Here is a 23096-nt window from a genome sequence, read left to right as displayed (position 1 = left end):
GTACAGTAGATGGTGCTCCAATTTCTAAAGTATGGTAACTGCTATTCCAGTGTTGACTTCACATTTCTGATAATGGGTGCAGCTGCCAGTGACTCATTCCCCATGTGACTCTTCCTTACTGTACTGGGAGTGCAAGAGTCTTTGGCACTGCTACAATAAACTACTATTAGACCCTTTCCTGAGCATGTGGAATTACATACTTAGAACAATAAACTCATCTTAAAGGATAGTCAAAAGAATCCCTTTAAGATAAACAGAAGGTGAGTGTAGAAACCTTAATATCATATCTACAAATGCAAGTTTCTGATTTCTGTTTGATCAGGCAGAACTTGTGGTGCACATTTCCTCCTGCCCTTTGGAGGATGCTCATACACTGCTACTTCGTTGTTTCTCATTCAGATGAATGGAAGCCGTTCACTTCTGTAAGGAAAAGGAAACTGCTGAACTTGGGAGCATCCATAGGAGAAGTTTACAAGTTTTGCCCCAAAACTCAATAGCTGTCACTGCAGGTATTTTGCTAGTCCTTCAGAAGTCAATGTCTTCATTGATTTCTATATGAGAAAATAAATACACCCTATCATACTGACAAGTCTTTTTCCAGTTGCATATGTTAACAGATCTTCGCAAACCAGATTTTAATCTCTGTATTTGCCAGGGCCTTCATTTGTTGTTTGTGGCTACTGACATCTAATGCATTTGTAGTAGGGCAGTAGATACAATGGATGGTATCATATTGTTCATAATACTATTTAATGTTGGAAGAAGAATGATTAAAGCTGAAGTCAAGTGGATTGTCAGTATATTGAAAATCAAGAAATTATAAAATAAGAAATAATATTGATATACTGGTAGCCAGATATATCCCAAATTGAAACAAGACTGCTGTCAGAAAATGTTTATGCAAAAGTAACCCCTATGGGAACGGCATTCCATAGTTCTGAGACAACTAATTGAAGAAAATTAATTGAGAAAAATTGTCATTCAAAAATGTGGTGCATCTAATGTTGCTTAAAGGCTACTTTCAATTTTAATAGACAATAAGCCATAAAAAGGAGGCAGCCTCTAAACTGAATTAACATTGGTAAGCCTTTCTCAGAGCAGCATCAGACAGGGTGGGGTGGGGGATTGCATCTCCCTACCATCGCTTTTCTGTCCCACAACAGAGGCAAGCAACTTCCTCTTTCTTCACACCGGGAAGAAAGAGGAAGCAAGCATCGACCACGTGGCCCATTCATTGGGCAGTTTTATCGCGTTGCTTTTCCTACACACAGCAGGAAATAGCAGCAAGTTTCGCTTCAGTCAAAAAGTCGGATTTACCATGTTTTATTTTGCCACGGAAAAAGAGCAGAAGGAGCGGGAGATGCATGGGAGGTGGGTATCGTCATCAAAAGGACCTGCAAACATCTCTAAGTAGCCAGTAACGAGCATACTATAAAACACTCCTCAGATGATGCTCTCAGGCTTTGAGCATTGCTCCGTCATGCCATTTACTAAGTGATGCTGTCTATGGTTCAGAGGGCCTTATAGCTGCTCTTTTTGTTAACTCATTCTTTTTTACCCCTCCTCCCTCTTTTTTTCTTTCAGAATTTTCTTGCTTTGTGGGCTTTTCCACCACTTCCTCTTTTACCCTGTAGTCCATTTAACTGGTGAAGGAAGTCATTGCCCAATTAATGGGAAGAGGTGTGTCATTTAACTCTGGAGATGATGGGCTCCATATATTTATCCTTTTTTTCCTGGCCAGAATTTCTTACACCATGGAATGCAGTATGGTAAAAGAGAATATTAATTTCTTCTATGGGAGTGTGTGATGCTTCCCTTCCCTGTCGTGTGGAAGCAACTGAAGAAATAATGCCAAACAGTCTTCAGATAGCTATAGCTTTTGACTATATTTGGAGCTGAAATGAAGAGGAGAGAACATTCATCACTTCTTAAAATGAAATGTGCTTTGGTTTAAGGGAAGAAAGGGACAGCCCTGTTTTTAACAGGAAGCTGTTCTTGACCCACCTCAACAGACTTGTTCTTCAAACAGCTGCAGCTGTGATAATTCCCTTGTTATCTGACCTGGCCAAGCACTGTGTGTAATGCAAAATGACAACAGTCTGGTTGAAGAAGCCATTTTTGCTCATGCTTGCACAATGGAACATATGGGCTGCCTTCTTGTTGAGATTGGGTTTTGAAAAATGCCTTTTCTGTTCTCCCTTACCCATTATGAAAGACACGTTCTAATCTGCCTAAGGGAGCTCCTTTTTTTTACTATGCACCTCCCCTAGAGTTTTATGCCTGCCCACATCCATTTCCATGTTGAAAATTTGGTTACAACAGTCTAGACGTCAGGCGGGGACGTATGTGCCATGCACTGTTTGCACAATGCTGTTGTCCACTTTGGTTCAAGTAATAATTGGGCTGCTTTACTTAAATGGAGTACTTTGTGCAGAAATATGGAGCATCTATTGTTTGCACCTCTCTATTCAAGATGGATGAGAGCATGAAGGTTACATTCTCTCATATACTTGATAGGGACAGTCACTGAAAAATATTAATTACAACTTTGAAACTTCCAAGCTTGCCAAATTGTTTATTTGCAATTGGCATCCATTCATTGTTTCCAATGAACTTATGAAATGGAAAAAAATCCCCCTCCATATCTCTGCCGTGCCATTATTTAAAAGTAGATTCTCCATGTGAATCAGTGAATAACATACTCATTCATTCATTCATTACATTTATATCCCACCATATCTAGAACATGTGCTTGTTTGGTCATCACAGTAGTCAATGGTGGGTTAATAGTCAACCCGATTATCTAGGGAGTACTCCTCAGATGACACGATAATTATCAACCACAAGTTCACTATTAACTAACTGTAGTTGACTAGCTCTTCCCCCACCCACCCTTACCCCCTCTCTGTCCTCCCATTGAATAGTGGTGCGGATTCCCCCTTGCAGTCCCTGTCTCTGCATGAAGCTCTTCAGAGCTGTCAAAAATGACAGCTCTCAAAAGCAAGGCAGAGAGAGAGATCCCTATGGGGAGCTGGGGAAGCACCCTGTTTCTTCTATGGTGCCAGGCATGGGGAAGGGTGGCAGGGGTTCCACTTCTACCCTGCCCCCATGCCTGGTGCCCCCGTTTCCTCAGAAGAAATGGGGTGCAACTCAGAAGAAACAGGGTACATGGGTGGGAGGAAGAGTCTTAAAGACCCACTTCCCAGCAGAACCCCCTTCATGCCAGGGTGTGGGGACATCCACAAACATTGCCCCACTGGGGCACCAGCCTTTTTTTATTTCCCTTATAAGCCCATTTGCTTATAAGGATAATTTTAAAAAGCAGGAAATGGTGTGTGTGTGAAAACGACCCCCCTACCAAGGACTGTGGGGGCCATCAGTCCTTAGCAATGGGGTCTCCCCCCCCCCTATTTTCCTGATACGGAAGCTTCATAGCGTGCCAACATATCTCTATGGGAGTGATCTTCATAGAGATCCCTTGGTGCACTATGAAGCTTCCCAATCTGTAAAATGGCGGGGGGACGGGGGACGACGACAACCACCCTGCCAAGGAATGTGGGGAGCATGAGCATGCATACTGTCTTGATGCTTATTTCCTATTTTTCCAAGAGGGGCAGATTATCTCCTACGTAAATCTCCCATAGCTTGAATTGAGTGGGAAAACATCCCCACACATGCTTGTAATACTGGCAGTTAGACAAGTTTTATGTGTCTGAGAAGGTTGTGCTAGCTGATTTTGCTAGCTGATTTTGATTAGTGCAGAATAATTCATCTGGCAGCAACAAGGAGAGATGGGGAGGTCAGAGAACGGCAAGTTGCAGTATTGTGTAAGTAATCAGTTCTCCAGTATTGCCAGACCTGGTTTTCTGTTAGACAAAATGACAACTGAAAGAGGAGGCCCCTGCTGTTGAAGCTAGATGATGTGTGTGTATAGAGGGTCGCCTATGTTTTTCTCTTCTGGATAGTCATTTTTTAAAATATTTTTCATCTTTCCCATGCTTTTTTGTGAATATGCACTGCTTTGGGTCAAATATCTTCAGGGCCTTGGAGCTCCTTTCTAAAGTTAAAGAAATAGAAGCAGAAGAGTGGGCATCCTTATTCTAATCTAGAGCAGCATTTCCAAAACTAAATTAGCCATGGAACATTTTAGGGCATAACAATATATTGCTGGAACCCAGGGGGGTTATGGAATACCCTTGGAATAAAGAGAGGTGGGGAAATGGAGCAAATTAGAGAAAATTAAACTTATTTTCATACTGAAATTGCTACATATAATGCTCGAAAGTAAGTCCAATTTTTGATTTAAGGATTTTTTTAAAGCTATTTTTTGGGTTTTCTTTTATATTTGACAAAGAACAAATAAAAAAGAGGGGGGGAGGAAAATTATCTGAATGAACAACTATCCTTCTGATAGGAGGACAGTTAACAACCCTTAAGTTGTTGTTTATTCGTTCAGTCGTTTCCGACTCTTCGTGACTTCATGGACCAGCCCACGCCAGAGCTTTCTGTCGGCCGTTGCCACCCCTAGTTCCCCCAAGGTCAAGTCTGTCACCTCCAGAATATCATCCAGCCATCTTGCCCTTGGTCGGCCCCTCTTCCTTTTGCCTTCCACTTTCCCTAGCATCAGCTTCTTCTCCAGGGTGTCCTGTCTTCTCATTATGTGGCCAAAGTACTTCAGTTTTGCCTTTAACACCATTCCCTCAAGTGAGCAGTCTGGCTTTATTTCCTGGAGTATGGACTGGTTTGATCTTCTTGCAGTCCACGGCACTCTCAGAATTTTCCTCCAACACCACAGTTCAAAAGCATCTATCTTCCTTCGCTCCGCTTTCCTTATGGTCCAGCTCTCGCAGCCATAGGTTACTACGGGGAATACCATTGCTTTAACTATGCGGACCTTTGTTGTCAGTGTGGTGTCTCTGCTCTTAACTATTTTATCAAGATTTGTCATTGCTCTCCTCCCAAGAAGTAAACGTCTTCTGATTTCCTGGCTGCAGTCAGCATCTGCAGTAATCTTTGCGCCCAGAAATACAAAGGGTGTCACTGCCTCCACGTTTTCTCCCTCTATTTGCCAGTTGTCAATCAAGCTGGTTGCCATAATCTTGGTTTTTTTGAGGTTTAACTGCAACCCAGCTTTTGCACTTTCTTCTTTCACCTTTGTCATAAGGCTCCTCAGCTCCTCCTCGCTTTCAGCCATCAAAGTGGTGTCATCTGCATATCTGAGATTGTTAATGTTTCTTCCTGCGATTTTAACTCCAGCCTTGGATTCGTCAAGCCCAGCATGTTGCATGATGTGTTCTGCATACAAGTTGAATAGGTAAGGTGAGAGTATACAGCCCTGCCGTACTCCTTTCCCAATCTTAAACCAGTCCGTTGTTCTGTGGTCTGTTCTTACCGTTGCTACTTGTTCGTTATACAGATTCCTCAGGAGGCGGACAAGATGACTTGGTATCCCATACCACCAAGAACTTGCCACAGTTTGTTATGATCCACACAGTCAAAGGCTTTAGAACAGTCAATAAAACAGAAATAGATGTTTTTCTGGAACTCCCTGGCTTTCTCCATTATCCATCGGATATTGGCAATTTGGTCTCTAGTTCCTCTGCCTTTTCTAAACCCAGCTTGTACATCTGGCAATTCTCGCTCCATGAATTGCTGGAGTCTACCTTGCAGGATCTTGAGCATTACCTTGCTGGCATATGAAATAAGTGCCACCGTCCGATAGTTTGAACATTCTTTAGTGTTTCCCTTTTTTGGTATGGGGATATAAGTTGATTTTTTCCAGTCTGATGGCCATTCTTGTGTTTTCCAAATTTGCTGGCATATGGCATGCCCTCATCTTGCAATATTTTAAACAGTTCAGCTGGGATACCTGCTGCCTTGTTATTAGCAATGCTTCTTAAGGCCCATTCGACCTCCCTCTTCAGGATGTCTGGCTCTAACTCACTGACCACACTGTCTGAGCTATCCCCGATATTATTATCCTTTCTATACAGATCTTCCGTATATTCTTGCCACCTTTTCTTGATCTCTTCTGTTTCTGTTAGGTCCTTGCCATCTTTGTTTTTGATCATACCCATTTTTGCCTGGAATTTACCTCCGATGTTTCTAATTTTCTTCCACTTCCGCACATTGCTTATTTAAAAATAATTCCTTATCTCTTCTGGCTAACCTCTGGAATTTTGCATTTAATTGGGCATATCTCCCCCTATCACTGTTGCCTTTTGCTTTCCTTCTTCCTTGGGCTACTTCCAGTGTCTCAGCAGACAGGCATCTTGCCTTCTTGGTTTTCTTTTTCTTTGGGATGTTTTTTGTTGCCACCTCTTGGACAACGTTGCGCACTTCTGTCCATAGTTCTTCCGGGACCCTATCTACTAAATCTAGTCCCTTAAATCTATTCTTCACTTCCACTGCATATTCATTAGGAATATTAGTGAACTCATATCTAACTGATCTGTGGGTCTTTCCTATTCTCTTTAGTTTTATTCTAAATTGTGCAATAAGAAGTTCGTGATCTGAACTACAGTCAGCTCCAGGTCTTGTTTTTACTGTCTGTATAGATGTCCGCCACCTTTGGCTGCAAAGGATGTAGTCAATCTGATTTCGGTGTCGGCCATCTGGTGAAGTCCATGTATAAAGCTGTCTTTTCGGTTGTTGGAAGAGAGTGTTTGTTATGCACAGTGAGTTGTCCTGGCAGAATTCTATCAGCCTATGTCATAAAGACTAAGAAAAACGCCAGGAATTTATCCTTTTTTTCACCATGGCACTTATTCTTAGGGCTTTCCCCTCTGCTTGAAATGGAGGAGAGAGACTGTCCATGACCTGGACTCAGAATGTGTGTTTGCCAATTTATGAACACGTTATTTATCCAAAATGTATGCACACTTCCACATTTCTTCTTCCACATCTTTGAGGGCAGTTAACTTACATCAAGCCACACATTGGACTCCCACATATGTGAGAGTGCTTCCACAGGAGTACTTGGAGTGACTCTTGAAACTATGGGATGGCTGCCTATAACTAGAGGTGCCCTCTTGCAAACCAGCAGGGAGAAGAACAGCAATGCTCAATTTGGAGTGTGTTGGCTCCACATTGCAGGAGGGCTTTCTGGGGTCAGGGTTGCTTGAGATGGAAGGGAAGGGGCTAGTGGGGGCCTGTACTGAGGAAAACTGGGAGACAAGGAAGGCAACAATAGACTTGTAGATGGAAATACATTCTCTAAGGTGGGAGTACAATCTCTAAGGAACATTCTTTATGTTACATTCTTTATAGCTCAGGGGCAAAATAGGCTTGCAGGGTACTAGACCACTGAGAATACAGGCCTTAGCCATCCTCAATTTAATGGAGAAAAGTGACTGAATAAGAGGTTCTTTCATTTTTAAAGTCTCATCTTATTCAAGCTCAAAATTTGCAATTGCTGAATAAACTCCCTTGGACAAAAATATTTTGTTGGCATATGCTTCCTGGAGCAGAAGAATGGGCCAGCACAAAATGCCAGAGATGGCTGGTTGGCCACTGTGTGAACAGAGTGCTGGATGAGATGGACCCTTGGTCTGATCCAGCAGGGCACTTCTTTTGTTTGTAAGGGCTGCCTTCAGCAAAAACTCAACTTAATCTGAAAGCTAAATAAAAAGTTGGAGACTCTTTGGGGTGCCTCTTTTTCAGGCTGTGGTTGCGCCATATTGGTAACGTCACTGCCATTGCTGTACTTGGATAAGAAATAAATGAAGTTTCCAGAGCTGTCAAATTGGGACCTTTCGGCAGCCCTAAGTTGCACACACAGCAATTTTTCTTTCGGAAAGGAAACCCCCAAAACCTCTGTAATTCCCATCACTGTGAAGTAAAAAGAGAATATTTCATTTGACTGTTCCAGTTCTGCAGCTACACAATGCATAGCTCGAGGCTTCAACAGCAGCAACCTTAAAGAAGAGGCTTGAAAATTATCATATTCTTTCTCCGAGTAAAATATTTCATAACATTTCCCATTCTTTCTTTTCACTAGTGCATGATCGGTGTTGCCAGCAGTGAATATTGTGATGTGATTAATTTAGGGATTTGTGACAAAGGGAATGTAATTTTTGTAATCTGGCTTTTGAAATCAGTGCTACAGCATAGAATGAGTTTCTCTAGCAACAGAACTGAGCTAACATAGCACATTGCTAGGCAGTGCTGGAACAATTTCTGCATGTTTTGTTAACCTAGGAGTTGGCTGCTTGAGGTTTTGCTGAATAATTTGTTGAGATCAGAATCTGTAGTAGAGTGCAGAGTTTTTATAGTATCAGAGGCCTGACTGAATGTATCAGGTCTATGTATTGATGAGTAATAATATACTCCATCTTTATTGTAGCTTTAATAGTCAGCCCAATACCATCTGTAGATGTTTGCTCATCATTCTTTTTCCTCAAGGAACTGCAAGTAGCTTTTCGACATGCTATTAATGAGAAATTAATGTCAATTTCTGCATGAAACACTTGCTGAGGTTGCTGAGCCTATATGACAGATGGTGCTTCTGTGTCACATCCCATGTTTTATTTTACTTTGTATCCTGTGCACACAATTTCATTTAAACATTAGTGTGTGTGTGTGTGTGTGTGAACTCACTGAAACATCAACAAAATCCCTTTCTGAATATTGAGTATCTTAATCACAATGCTGCTAGACTGTGCTTGACAAAGTATCCTGGAAGCAGGCCAAGTGAGGAATATTCCTGTTATGTGTTATTAAAGGTGACCTTCAGATGTAAAATCTATCATCAGATCCATGTTTTCAGGGCTTTACAGTAGTCAAAGTCAAAGTGAGACAATTCTCCTGCTTCTCTTGTATAACACACAGACTACAAAATATTAACAGATCCCCCGTGTTGTTAATCTCAAACGTGAAAAACCTCTGATCCAATACAAAAATGTCTACAGTAGGGAGAACTAACAATTGAAAGAGCACAATGTTACAAACTATGTTATGCCCCTAAACTAGGAAAATAGGTTGCGTTTGAAGACAAATTATACGTTATTGTCTGTCTATTGGGAAAGCAAGATTATTGGTCATAGATTTTTATTTATCTATATGCTGCCTTTCCATCATTTGATGCCCAAAGCAGCTTATATAAACTTGTAAAAATATCCATTATAGCAATAAGAAATAAAAACATCACAGTGAAACAGAAGGTACAAACAGCAGCAGCATCTGTATTAATTACTACAAGTCTTTGCCAAGATGTGACAGAGTATCTTGGGAATCAAAATTGGCTCACTTGTTCCTTTCAAAGAAAGAAAATAAGTCTATCCTGACCCTTAAAGTGTACTGTTCCCTGTAATCACTAGACTGAAGCAGACAAACAGATCTTGTCTGAAAGGGATGAGCGCTTTAGTGGTTTGGGGGTCAAGGAGAGGACTGAGCCTTAGAGAGGACATTGGTGGGTTGTCTATTATAGCCTCAGCTCATTGGTGTATGGCCCAGTCATCATATTACAGGTTTTGGTATATCTTGTAATAGGCTCGGAGAAGTCTTGTCTCTATGACCACAGGCACCAGAGCCAAGAAGGCCTTGTTGCTCTGAAAGATAATTCCAAATACTTTCTTCTGGGGATTGTTGGAAGAGCGTGCTTGATGTTGCTGAAGTATATTCACCAGTTTACAGCTATAGTTTATGCAGATCCAGATTATGTTATTGGTTCCCAAGGCAAGGAATTGCTGATTTGTGGCTTGCACTGTGTCAGTGAAATCACACTCATGTTACCTGGACAAATCTCTTTTAGCTGAGTTTTTAGTCAGTGACCAACATTAAAGTTGGCACATTGGTAAATGAAATGTGAGAATGAGGGGGGAAAGCCAGTTCCCTTCTTCTTGCCTGAAGATGTGGCAACCTTGGTCAAGAAAAATGTGAGAGCGACAGGAATATATTATATGACTTGTTGTTCAAAGAAAAAAATGCAAGGGAACTAATGCTGATTCTATGGGATCAGATGGGTACAATCCAGAGCACGTTGGGCATGTGTAAGTGTCATAACTAATTGGTCTTAGGAACATAGGAAGCTGCCTTATACTGAGTCAGACCATTGATCCATCTAACCCAGTATTGACAACACTGATTCGCAGCAGCTCCCCAGGTTTCACGCTGGACTTTTTACTGCTGAATTATTGCCCCTCCCAGGTCTTCAGCTGGTGGGTCATGAGCCATAGCTCTGTTGCAAACTAACTTAGGGCATTTTGCACCAGAGGCACCACAACTATAAAGAGACAAAAATAATAATAAAACTTTACAAGTTGAAAGTAGGTTCTATGTTTAGTTCTGAGTCTGTAAAGGTTGAGGACCACTACCATAATCCAACTGACTACTCTGGATGTGAAAAACATTATTTGGGGGGGGGGGGCTATGCATAGGGTCATTTAGGCTGTAATCCTGTGTCCATTCAACTGGGAGCAAGCCTTGTTGAACTTGGTGGGACTTAGTTTTGGGTAGATACATATCGGATTGTTCCATTCGTTTTCTAATGGCAGGCCTATATTGGTCCGTTTCAATTTGTTAAGAGTTGGGTTATGAGATATAGCTGTTGTATCTTTATGTGAATAAACTGTAACATTAACATGGATTCTGTAGCACACATTTTGCATGCTTGAAGTGAGACAAACTAGACTTTAATAGTTCTAGCAAAAGCTAACTGTTACTTTCTATTATGGAGACATAACTTCCTAGTGCAGCTGTTTCAGTCCAGCGTAGCTGCTGTTCATACAGTATGTTGCTTTGGCTTGAGTAACCAGTGTTCATGTATAAACACTTAATCACTGTAGAGTGAAGCTACATTCGATGTCCACCTGTGTAAATTATTACAGTGGTAATAATTATTAAAGAAGACAGCAGTATTTGTGTATGTTCATTAAAATATTACTTTGGATTAAAATCCATTTGCAGGTTGTTGCTCAGCTTGTGATGTTACAATGCTGTATAGCCAATGTCACAAAATCAAATCAAAATGAGGGCATTGTTTCCTTCAATCTGAGTGATGAACACTTTTTCCTTCCTTTTTGTAGGTCCTCTCAATAAATGCTGAAGGGAGGGTATTTTATGCAGAATGTAAGAACCTTTTCAAAAATGGCCTGGGCTCCACCCCACAAAAGCTCAATTCAATCCTTTTCACTGCTTTCATAAGGTCAGACCTCTACTAATTATTCTTTTTAGTCATAGAGGCTACATCACATGGGCTAGTACCAGCTAATCTAGCATTAGAGGATTTCCTTTACCAACTTTGGATTTGAATCTACTCCTTACTATTTTTCTGTTTTGTCAGATGTGTTTAGGGTAGGCCCATGATCCACAGATTTGGTCATACATGGAACTCTTCAATAACCAAGGTTGGTCATGCATGAATATATATGATCTTGCTGCAGTATAGCAAGGTACTTTTTATGCCATGGTTTGACCAAGAAAAGTAGTTTCATTTTCCTTTATGCAGAGATGTCCACTTCTTTCCTGTTTTTTTACAGCTCCTATTCATAAGTCTCGGTGGTTTGGAGCTAATAACAACAGAACTAATTATGATATAGGTGCAGCAGCAATTGATTTCTCCAGCTATATAATAACGTACAGTAGGATCCTGGTTCCAACCTGCTGGTGTGTTCTGGAAGCTTAATTGGGTCCTTTTCACCTTGGCATCACAATCCACCTACTGAGTAATGTGGCTTCACTTGTTAAAAGTATGAAAATGGTGAGAACAGGTGCCGGGACTCTGGTGCTAAGGCTCCTTAATGCTGCTAAGTGAAGGAGACTCAAGAGGAGGGGAGATATGAACACTGGAAGGCAGCAGAGATCAAGAAAATCTGATTCTTCAGGATATCCTCTGTACAAAAGTGGAATTGTTGATATGTTTGAAAATGAAAGCTGTCGTAGACCTGCCCACTTGACATAGATGGTCAATCAAGTTAGTTTCTCAGGAAACAGTACAAACCTCTTACCTAGAACAGCATCAATATCTCTCACACGAGCACCCACATGTACCATTTAACTGACTTTAATATTTGTGCCCTGGGCCATTGTGCAAGAGTTGCTGGGTCTGAGCCAATGTTATACTTATAGCATGCTTAGCTTTTTGTTTTAAGAGGCAAATTTTAAAATATATTATTCAACATACAGAGAAAAAACATGTCTTCCTCTAATTAATCATACTAAATCCCCATATCAGAATAAACTTGAATGAAATATGAGGATGGAAAACATTGCAAAATATATACCATAAATGTTAACATAAACTTTCATGAAGAATATATATATGACATTGGGATGTATTACATTCTTTTTGCAATAATCAGTAAAAGTCCCACACACACACCTTTCTGTACAGGTATCCCATTTCTATTTTCTTTTGTTCTAATATAATTTAGCTATCACTGCAAGGTCCCACATTTTATTGTACCAAACTTTCACTGCAGGTTGAAGGGCCAGCCTTCAGTGCCATCTTTATTTCCCTGGGAGCATTTGGTCCAAGAGGCATTCTTAGAAAGTGAAACTGATGGGCAGGGGGGTGGGTTACAGTCTAGCACCTCACTTTGAAGTGTGTCCAATTGCCAAGAAGAAAATGATAAATTGGAAGGGAGGGGTCAAGTAGTATCCGCTGGGAAGGAAGTTTGAAGCCTGTTGAGTGACTGGGAGCAGGGGTAGGTAGGCAGGGCTTTTTAAAACCACCAGTGCAGTAGGAGTACTGATCAGGATCCTAGCATGGGAGTAAGGGGGATGACCCTCCCCCCACCACCACTTTGGCCAATCCAGATCAGGCCTCCCATGGGTTAAAGTTCCCCTCCCTCCTACACTAGGCTCCCAATCCAGATTGGGGTGGGGGGCACACTGGCAATTTGTGTGTGTTGGGGGAGGGAACCCTGCACTCAATGGAGGAATTATGCTGCCTGGCAAGCGGTGGGGGGGGGGGGCAGGAAGCTGGTGGGTCAAGGGGCTGAAGAGGACAACCCAGTGGGGGACAAGAGGGAGCAGGGCAGAGATTTGTTTGTGAGTGTTGACTGTGGAGTGGAGGTTTGTGGGTGTTCTCAGAGTTTGTCCTTTTGTGAACTGGGTTCGCACAGCACACAAATCAAGGTAGTTTGGTTTCCTACGTAAACCACAATGGGTTAGTGTGTCGTATGTGTGCTGTTCCACCGCCCTACACAGAGTGGGTTCTTTCCCACAAGCAACCCTCCCTGAGAACCCACGGTCTACTGTAGGTGTTGTTTTACCTATGGTGGGTTATGGCGATCACCTACAGAGACGCTCTGCAAGAGCAGCAAAAAAAGCTGCTGTTGCTCTAGACCTGTCAAGCGATCTCTGTTCCAGAGATCTGCCTAGCAACAAATTGTGCCTACTGCCAGTGCTCCCCCTCCTTTGCTACCCTACTCCTCCTTCCCTCCACCTTCGCTGATGCACTCTGCAAAGACGCAAAGTTCTTTTCGCTCTCACATGTGTCTAATCTGCAGAGTGACCTTGATCAAGCTGGATTTCCTTCCACATTCAGCTGTGTCTCTGGCTCCAAAGCAACCTTTTCCCCTCCCTCCCATTTCCCAAACAGCTTCATGTGTTGATAAAACATCACTTTTCATGAAAATGCAAAGTGGTGCATTTATCCAGTAGTGCAACAGGTATATGTGGAGCTTGTATATTAAATTTCATCACATGCCTGCAAACTTTCAAGGAGTTGGAGCCCCCACCTTTTCTTTTCTTTTTCTTTTTTTGCTGAAAATGAGTGGAGAAAAGAGAGCTGGTGAAGGCTTGGAAATCCGGCTTGGATCAGAGCGATGGGCAAGGAAGCGGCACTGGAGGGGGGCAGCCATGGGAAAATAATGGAAGGGAAGGGTGGTTAGGAGCGGGAGGGGAAGTGGCAAAGTCTTGGGATTCAGACGTTGAAATCAGGGCAGCAGGTAAGGAATTGGCACTGGGTAGGAAGGGGTAGGACTGGAAGGGAGGGAAGGGGAAGAAAACGTGAGAATGAGAGCTGGCAAAGGCTTGAAAAGGGGGGGTGGGGAGCAGCAGGTATGGATTGACAGCGGACTGAGAACGGGCAGCCAGCTGAGGCAGATGAAGATGCCTCTTGCATGAAGTGGACCAATAGGAGTTTGGCTGCTGAAGTAGCAGGAGCGTGAGCAATCACAGGATATGGTTTCTACTGCAAAGGAAGTTGGGATAACTCCCCTGCCAGGCGGGAGGTCTACAAGGGGAGGAGGGGTGAGCAGGGGGGAATTAAACTACCCTGAGTTGCTCGTTTGTGAGATATTCTGACGGGAGCACAATAGGTTGTTTGCATAACCACCTACCCAGCATAGCTTGCCACCTATCATGGGTTAGTGTGATATGTGAACAGGCCCTTAGCCTCACCAGTATGACTTTGTGTGAAGTAGATGTTACGTGACTGGACATACCCATCATGGCATGAATTTTGTAAATGGCAGCCATTCTGAGACAGTACACATGACACTTCCTCAATATTACAAATATGCCCACTGGACCCAAACTGTTGGGGACCCCTGATTTAAAGATTTTGCATGCATTATGCAAGCTTCGGCTATTGGGCAGTGTAGAAATGAAATAAATCATCGTCACCTTGGGCATCCTAACAACAGTTCTTCAAGATGAGTCCACATCCTATGTCTGTAGCCTCTCAGAATTGTACATAATGTTTTGGATTCTATTTTGCATCCATTCTGATTAACTTCCCCCTCATTTTATATGTTTCAGCTGCTTGTAGTTGGTGGCTCTTTTGGACTTCGTGAGTTCACCCAGATTCGATACGATGCTCATCAGCTCCACAGCAAAGTAAGCTGAATTCTCCTTGTTTTAAAGAGTGCAAGCTTCAAGAGAACTGGACAAACAGCATACATTGGGTTGTGCCAACTGTTACGAGGACTAACAGACATACAAATGTATATGCTTGGGAGAAAGATGAAACTTTAGTACATGTGTGGCCAAGGTACTGTAGCCTTATATTATTATTATTATTAATAATAATAATAATAATAATAATAATAATAATAATAATTTCTAACCTGCCTCTACAGCCTGATCAAGGCAGGGAACAACAAGAAGTATAAAATACATAAAATATTAATCAAAACACAATATTTAAAACTTCCTAAAAACATACTAAAAGCATCCTAAAATTCCACTTGATAGGCCTGCTGGAAGAGATCAGTTTTTATAGCTTTCTTAAATGCTAAAAGACTGTTAAGTTGATGAAATTTAGAATTTCTCCCCTACCCATGTGATTGGAATTACATGAGGAGGAGAATAGGGATGGGCCCATTGGCCTTGTCCCCTCCACATCCTCACTGCCTGTCTCCACAGCCCTTCACACTTTGCGGGCTAAGTATCGGTAGTTCTGAGCTGCCAAGACTTGTGTTGGGCCTGCCTGCAGTGTTGCATGGTAGGTTGGTTGCATGGCTAAGAATCTTGGTGTGTTGTTACCTTCTGTTTTTGGAGCAAAGGGAAATCAAAATATAGCAAATAAGGTATGGACCAGAATTTCCTAGCAGATTGTGAAATTAGGATAGAATTATAAGCATAATTGATGGATAAGCATATAAAATGGGATGGCTCTTGGGCATAGTAAGATATGGTGCCTTTTCCTCCAGCACTATGACATAATGAAGGTATCAGTTAAACCAAGCCAACCCACTGTCTAGGAGCGGATCAGCACGTCGGCCCCAGAGCGCATTTATGCGACCCCAGGGCACCCCAAAAACGATAGTCTGTACTTGCCTGTAAAAAGAAACGAGGAAGAGACGATGACGCCGCCAACGCCACCCAGCTTCCTGCTCCCCGGCCGGGACGGAGAGCTGGGTGGAGAGCGGAAGAAGCTCTCTACCCCGCCTTCTTCAAAAAGAGCTCTCCGAGCCGGCCAGGGAGCAGGAAGCTGGGCGGCGGCGGCGGCTCTTCCTCATTTCCTTTTACAGGCAAGTACAGACTATCGTTTTCGGGGTGCCCTGGGGTCGCATAAATGCGCTCTGGGGCCGACGTGCGGATCCGCCCTTTGTCAGGCGGCATATAAAGCATAAAAGCTTTTTCTAGAAAAGCGGTGGCTGTGTGTTCAGTCTGCCAACAAGGGCATGCACAGCCATTGTGGAGTCTGTTGCTGAACTTTACGGAATAATTAAGTTGTCTTGTCTAGCCAGGCTTCCTACATTTAATTGGCTTTCAATAAGCTAATCACAGTGACTGCATGTAGCAAGGGATTGATGATGATCCTGTTTGTCCCCCTCCCCCTCTTCTTGTTAAGCAATTCAGATAGGGCTGAACTTTGAGTTTAATGAAGAAAAACCCTTGCTAATTTCTCTGTATAAGTTAATTTTCAGAGACCAAATTCATTAGTGTGTCAACTTGACTGCAACTCCAATTTTTTTAAAGAATCACTTAGAAATGTCATTTCACATGTTCAAGGTTGGTGAGTGATATAAACATTTGTACTACTCAGAACAACCTATTGTTGTTCATCAGAGCTGTAATAATAAAAGTCATTTGCTTAACATATTTTTTTTAAAAAATCAGACTAGTTCAGTGCTGCACATCCCAGTTAGTGGATGGTTTGATGCAGCTGAATAATTAATACTGTAATTTTTTTGTTTTTCCACTGGTGCAGAATTGGATGATGATATATAAATAGATTTGCTTCTGGCAAATAATCCTAGATTCTATTTGAGCCTTAGTTTTGAGCCATGCTGAAGTACAGCAGAGAAGAATGATGGAATATGTCGATGTCTTCCACACAATGGATTACTCAAGTCATTTCCCCTTTCCCTGCAAGCAGTTGCAGTGGCCTCTCCCCAGGCACATGTGGAAATGTTTGTGTGAACCAAGCTGTACACAGATCAAGCCTCAGCAATTCCCATGATAGCAACAGCTTGGAAAGGTGCTGTCACAATCTGGGAAAAGGCTGCTAGCTGTCTTTCAGTTTTGTGTATTGTCTTTGAGCAGATTGTCGACCCTGTTTAAGGTTTCAGGCAAGAACTCCCACCCCTCCCCCTTGCTGGTTTCAGTACCTGGATTCTGAATGCACAGTGTTTCAGTGCTATGACTTTATATTTATTTATTTATTACATTTCTATACTACCCAATAGTTGAAGATCTCTGGGTGGTTCACAACAATTAAAACTGTAAAATATAACTTCAGATAAACCTTAAATGTTTAAAACTACCTATAAAATAAAAGTACAAACCAAAATAAAAACTAGCAGCAATGCAAAGATTTAAAACAACAGAAACTGAAAGACCAAAATGCCTGGGGAAATTAAAAAGTCTTCACCTGGCACCGGAAAGAGTGCAACGTAGGCACCAGGTGAGCCTCTCTGGGAAGCTCATTCCACAACTGGGATACTAAAACAAAAAGGGTTCTCTTCTTAGTAGCCGTCCACCTCACTTCTTTTGGTAGGGGCTACCAGAGAAGAACCACTGAGAACAATCTTAGGGTCCAGATTATCCTTCCAGTAACCTGTCCTTCAGGTAACCTGTCCAGATTATCCTTCAGGTAATCTGTCTCCGAGCCATTTAGGGCTTTGAATGTTAAAACTAGCACTTTGAATTGGGGCCGGACATGGCTGGCAGCCAGCACAGATTGAAAAGTACTGGCATAATATGATCACATTTGCCAGTCCCCGTTAACAATCCTGCTGCCCTATTTTGGACCAGCTGAAGTTTCCAGACCTTTTACAAAGACAGCCTCACATATAACACATTTCAGTAATTCAGATGAGGGGTCACCAGAGCATGGATAAATGTAGCTAGGCTATCGCTTTCCAGATAAGGATGTGCTTGGTATATCAGCCCAGGCTGATAAAAGGTGCTCCATGCCACTGAATTCACCTGTGCTTCTAGTGAGAGTTCTGGATCCAAGAGCACCTGAAACCAAGAACCTGATCCTTTCAGGTGAGTGCAACCCACTCCAAAACAGGTTGAACATCACTTACTTGAGCAGATAAACCACCCACTAACAGTACCTCCATCTTGCCTGGATTGAGTTTCAGTTTATTGGCCCTCATCCAGACCATTACCATGTCCAGGCATTGATTCAGAACAACCAATGCATCACCTGGATTTAATGAAAAGGGGGGTGGGAGAGGGAGATAGGTGTCATTTGCATATTGATAATATGTCAGCCCACACCTCCAGATAACCTCCCCCCCTGGTTTCAGGTAGATGTTGAACAGCATGGTCGATAGAAGAGAGCCATGAGAAACCCAATAGCATAGCTACCAAGGCCCAGACGATAATCCCACAGCACCACATTCTGGAAACAACCATCAAAGTAGAATTTGCACAGGGCTTCCAACTCCCAATCCAGACAATCTGTCCAGCAGAGTTTGTAAGTACAATTATTCAGAACTTTGTACTACCCCACTATCAGCCTGTGATTGCGCTGATCCACTTGTGATATGGGGAAAGATGCTAGAGGTGTTGTATGTGGTGGACCTGAGTAGGTACTTAGTGTTCAGCTGTGCTTACAGTACCATGAACAAGATCCCTGATGACTCTGGTGCTTTAGTGCCTTATGTAGAATATAGTATCTGTTCTTTTCAAGGCCTCAGTATTTAGCAAGCACCTCACATACACACACACACACACACACACACACACACCAGTATACACAAAAATTAAAAACTTAGCATGGTACTTGCTCCACTTCACACTCAACTCTTTGCCAACAGTGTTTATAGGACCCCTGCGTTCAGTCCAAATTAAAAAGACTGAATGTTCTGGTCCTATAAACAGTGTTGGCAATTTTCTCCCATCAGTACAATGTTCTGAATGCAAACTACATGAACCTAAACTCTCCAGATATTTCTAATGCCATCTTCAGAATAACAAATATTGGCTACAAAAACAAAATGGCATTCAAAAACAATTCTGTTGCTTCCAAGGAAATCTATTTAGAGCAATACAAATACATAAATTCTCATTTTACGTGCTTTACCGGGGATTTGAAAGTAAGTGTTTATAAAGCACTTTGGGCATGAAAAGTATTGTGTAAATACTTAAAATTATGGATGATGTTTTTTTCCTATAGCTGTTGCAGTTCACTAGATGTCAGTATAGAAGCTACTTTGACTGCTATTTAGTGCATCTTGGATTGAGCTCTGGTTTTATTCTCTTTAAGCCCTGAGGAAAAGTGAATCCATTTGATTAAGAATTTGATGCCTTTAATGAAATATTGAAGAATGGTTCATTATATGTATGAACTAAAGGGTTGTAGTTAAATTCTATAATTTACTTTCATACATGAAGCTGCTCCCACCTAAGTGCCATTTTGAAACTACTGATGTTTATGTAGAAGTTTTATTTGGTAGATGCAACCATTACTTGTGAACAAATAATAGAATGTAATTGTTATGTTCTCTTGAATTGTTAATGGTTCAGTTTAACAGTTTATTGAATACATAAAAGATGATATATGGGGGTAGAAAGAATAAACAAAGAAAGCTCACGTCCCTTCAGGGTACAAAGCAGTTGTCCACCTGGTTGTATGTCAGGGTCCCCACGGCATACAGAATGCCTTTCCTCGGGGCCAAAGCAGATTCTTCAGGCTAGTTTGCAACTCCTCCTAAAGCGAGACTGCTGAAATCCCTTTGTTCCCAAGGTTATCTAGATCTTTGAGACATTTTACCCTACCTTGGGAACATGCTGAGCTGTTTTCTTTGGAAAGCCAAAACTTTCCCAAGCAAAAGGAAGAACGATCCCAGGTTAAGGAATGAAATAATGTCCAATGCCCTTATCACTGAGAGTAGAGGCAAAAGATATGGAGCTACAGCTGCCTTGCACTAATTGGCAGCGTGAGGGACAGGTCAGAAAGCTTTGCTGTTGAAGAGGCCTACTTTGGCTACCTGAAGCCTTCTGAAAGATGCTGCCTACATTTGACTATACTAGCTTCTATCCATGCATAATATGATCGTAAATGTATATAAGATATTGATATATATTTGTACACTGAACAGACCTGTGAGAACTCACTAAGCCTCCTCACCATTTCTTCCAGTCAAAACCATTACATATGTATTTCTCTGAACATGCACAAGGAGGAGAATCTGGTCCTTGGGTTGTGTCTTTTCAACATATTCTAGTTCTATTTACGTGAAGCTCCAGGGGCATTGCAGCCTCAAAAGACAATCATACTTTTGAATGTAAGGGACCAAATACCTGAGTTATGGGTCAATCGGACTTGCAGAAAACTGATTTTAATTGGAGTTCAAAACAAGTTAGTAACAATGCACTATAGAAATAAATGTGATGACCCAGCAGATCTCTCTCTAACGACACTGCAGTAGATGAATCTCCAAGTTGCATGTTTGATGTTTAAAGGCTTCAAAACCTAGCAGAAAACACCAGTGCGTTTTTCATATAATTGCACCCTTTTTGAAGAACAGAAGGAAAGAAGGAAAGTTTTGAAGCACTGTACTATATAACATTTCCTCTTCCTCAGCCTAAGCCTCGAGGGCATTTTGTTTTAAATCCTGCACTTCAGGCTATTTAAGTGGTTTGTAAAAGTACAGGTACAGCATATTAAAGAGGCTTTACAAAGGCACCTTGAGGAATTGTCTTTTAATATTTTAAACATAGGTGTCTTACTTTTCTTACTCCCTTGCCCCATCTACCTCCATTACATTCAGGATGAGTCAGCCAGTTATTCAGCAGAAGAGTTCCAGTTCTAAAAAGAGAACCTATATACCAAGTTGTGTATCTTTCAATAGCAGCCTGGCTGGTTTTGGACGTGCTTAAGCCCCCATTTTAAATTGGAAAGGTGGTAAATAAATGGTCTAAATATGACCCTGTATTTCTCTGAACTAGTTGCTGCTTTTATGTTTTTTAAATTAATTCAGGAAGGGCACATCTCTCTTTTCTTTCTGCAACCTCACAGCTTTCTTTTTTTTTATCGTCTGTAGCGCTGCCCCTCTTCTCTCTTTCTACAGCACTACACGTCATTTTGCCCCTACGTTGATTATCCTGTTTCCTTACGCTGCAGGTCTCTGAATTCCATGTTCTCCTCCCAATCCCCCCCCCACTCTATATCACATTGGATGCATTCTCTCGTCTCTCAACTGCCACAGGGGGTCTCTACATACATTCCTGTCCCATGTGTGTGTGTTTTTAAATCAGTATGTTGATCTCTGACAACTCTCCAGTATTCTCCACTGTTGTGCAGGCCTTTTATGAATTGTTTAGGGCAGTGTTTGTTTCCTTCCTTGGTTAGCTCATCTAGGGCTATAACTTATGCTGCTCCTCTTGGGAGTAGTGGAGCTTAGATGCTTTTATAGCGGGCCCATTCAGAAGACACCTTAAACCATGGCTTTAACCACAGTGAATAAGGCTTTTTGCTTTATTCACCATGGTTAAAGCCATGGTTTAAGGTGTCTTCTGAACACATCCCGGCTTTGTGGCTTAACCGCCATGGTTTAAGGTGTCTTCTGAACAGAGCCAATGAGAGAGCGGAAAGAGGAACACAGTGATGTCAGGGCTGGCTGTGCACTCATAGCAAGGGCCCCACATTTATTTATTTGCTAACAGCATTTTATATCCTACCTTTCACCCAGGGAGCTCAGCGTAGCAGATGTTGTTCTTCCTTCCCTCCATTTCATCCTCTCAACAACCCTGGGAGGTAGGCTATGCTGAGAGATGGTGACTGGCCCCAGGTCACCCTGTGACCTTTGTAGCACATTGAGGGTTTGAGCCGGGGTCTGCCCAGTCCTAGTCTGACATCACAGCATCCCACTGGTTCCTGCGGCTTCATCTAGTCCAGCATTCTGTTTGCAACAGTAGCCAGCTGGATGCCTCTATAAAGTTCACAAGCAGGGCCTGCTGGTGCCTAGCACCTGGTATTCACAGGTATACTTGCTGGACTTGGAAACAGTTGCGGCTAATAGGCCACATACCTAATGAATTTATCTAATATATTTTTAAAGCCATCTATGTTATTGTGGGCTCTTCGGCCAGAACCTGTCATTGCCCCTCTGTCACTGTAAATAACCCTAAATAAAGAGCATTTGCACCCTATAGGTGATCTGCACTGTTGGCTCCATTCCAAAATTCCATCCTGAAGCCTTGTTCTCACAGCACCACTGTTACGAAAGTGAAACAAATGTCTTGTGAAGGGACTGTTGCAGTCAGAATTTCCCTTGTTGCTGTTGTTTAAAAACAAAACATCACCACCATCGTGTCCATGAATGGCACAATTGAACATTCATCTGTTGATAGAGAGGAGCTACTGTTTCAGTAATGAGGAGGTGACTCTGTAAGAAATGTTTGCTAGCTTTTACGATGTAATGCTAATGCTTGTTAACAATAGCTATCTGGTGTGCATGTTCTCTATCCTAGGCAGCATTTGGACAAGTGAGCAAAATAGTCTTCACATTAATGTAGTCAAGGCAAAACATCAGGGCAGATTTAATTTGCATTAAAAAAAAAAACCCTCACTGCTAGTAGAGCGAGTGAACCAGCTGCCTGTGATTTGAGCCTTATTAGCTTTGGAGATAACACATGTTTTGTGGTGAGAAGTAATGCAGTATAATCAAAGAATATTTTCTATCCTTATCGTTGCTCCCACGGTGTGTGTGTTGTCTTTGAGGCGTTATTTAGTTTAATTTCTGAAGAAGTGGTCACTGCAAAACAGGATTATGCTGGAATCCTGTAAAGATCAAGATCTATGTTCATACCAAGATTCTCAGATTGCATTCTATCCAGCTTTATGTTTACTTCTATATAATGTGCATCTTTGTATTCTGTGTGGCCTCAGTTTATTTATTCTAATTCCCTACTCATGTTTGTTATGTTATAGTTCAGTATATTGCTTTTTTTGAGTATCTCCTAATTATAAACAACTTTTTTGTGTGTGCTTTATTAGCATTGTTTTGTTGTTGGTCAGATTTAATTTTTTTACATGTCTTGTGGGGACTTCTGTAACTACGTAAGCTAAAAAACAGAGTTATTTTAGGCGACTTTATCAAAGATACATATTTATAGTCATGATTCAGCTTTCTTTTTTTTTAAAGGACTGCAAGCTATCCTGGGAGATGTAAAACTGAAGGATAGGGGAGCACAGGTTTTACATAAATAAATTCAAATACCAATTTATGGGACATTATCATTAA

At 41.8% G+C, this 23096-nt stretch overlaps 1 protein-coding gene across 1 annotated transcript in view; it reads left to right on the top strand.

Annotated features, from left to right (window-relative positions):
- Positions 1-23096, top strand: part of LOC134392872 (cytochrome c oxidase assembly protein COX16 homolog, mitochondrial) — a 52096-nt gene that overhangs the window by 8483 nt on the left and 20517 nt on the right. Inside the window, exon 2 of the mRNA XM_063117596.1 lies at positions 14707-14784. Coding sequence (XP_062973666.1) covers positions 14707-14784 — 78 coding nt within the window. The remainder of the gene's footprint in view (positions 1-14706; positions 14785-23096) is intronic.

The sequence above is a fragment of the Elgaria multicarinata genome, chromosome 2 (genome assembly GCF_023053635.1).
Source record: "Elgaria multicarinata webbii isolate HBS135686 ecotype San Diego chromosome 2, rElgMul1.1.pri, whole genome shotgun sequence".
Lineage (NCBI taxonomy): Eukaryota > Metazoa > Chordata > Lepidosauria > Squamata > Anguidae > Elgaria > Elgaria multicarinata.
The sequence above is the reverse complement of the archived record's forward strand: the minus strand, read 5'-3'. Positions and strand labels throughout refer to the sequence as shown.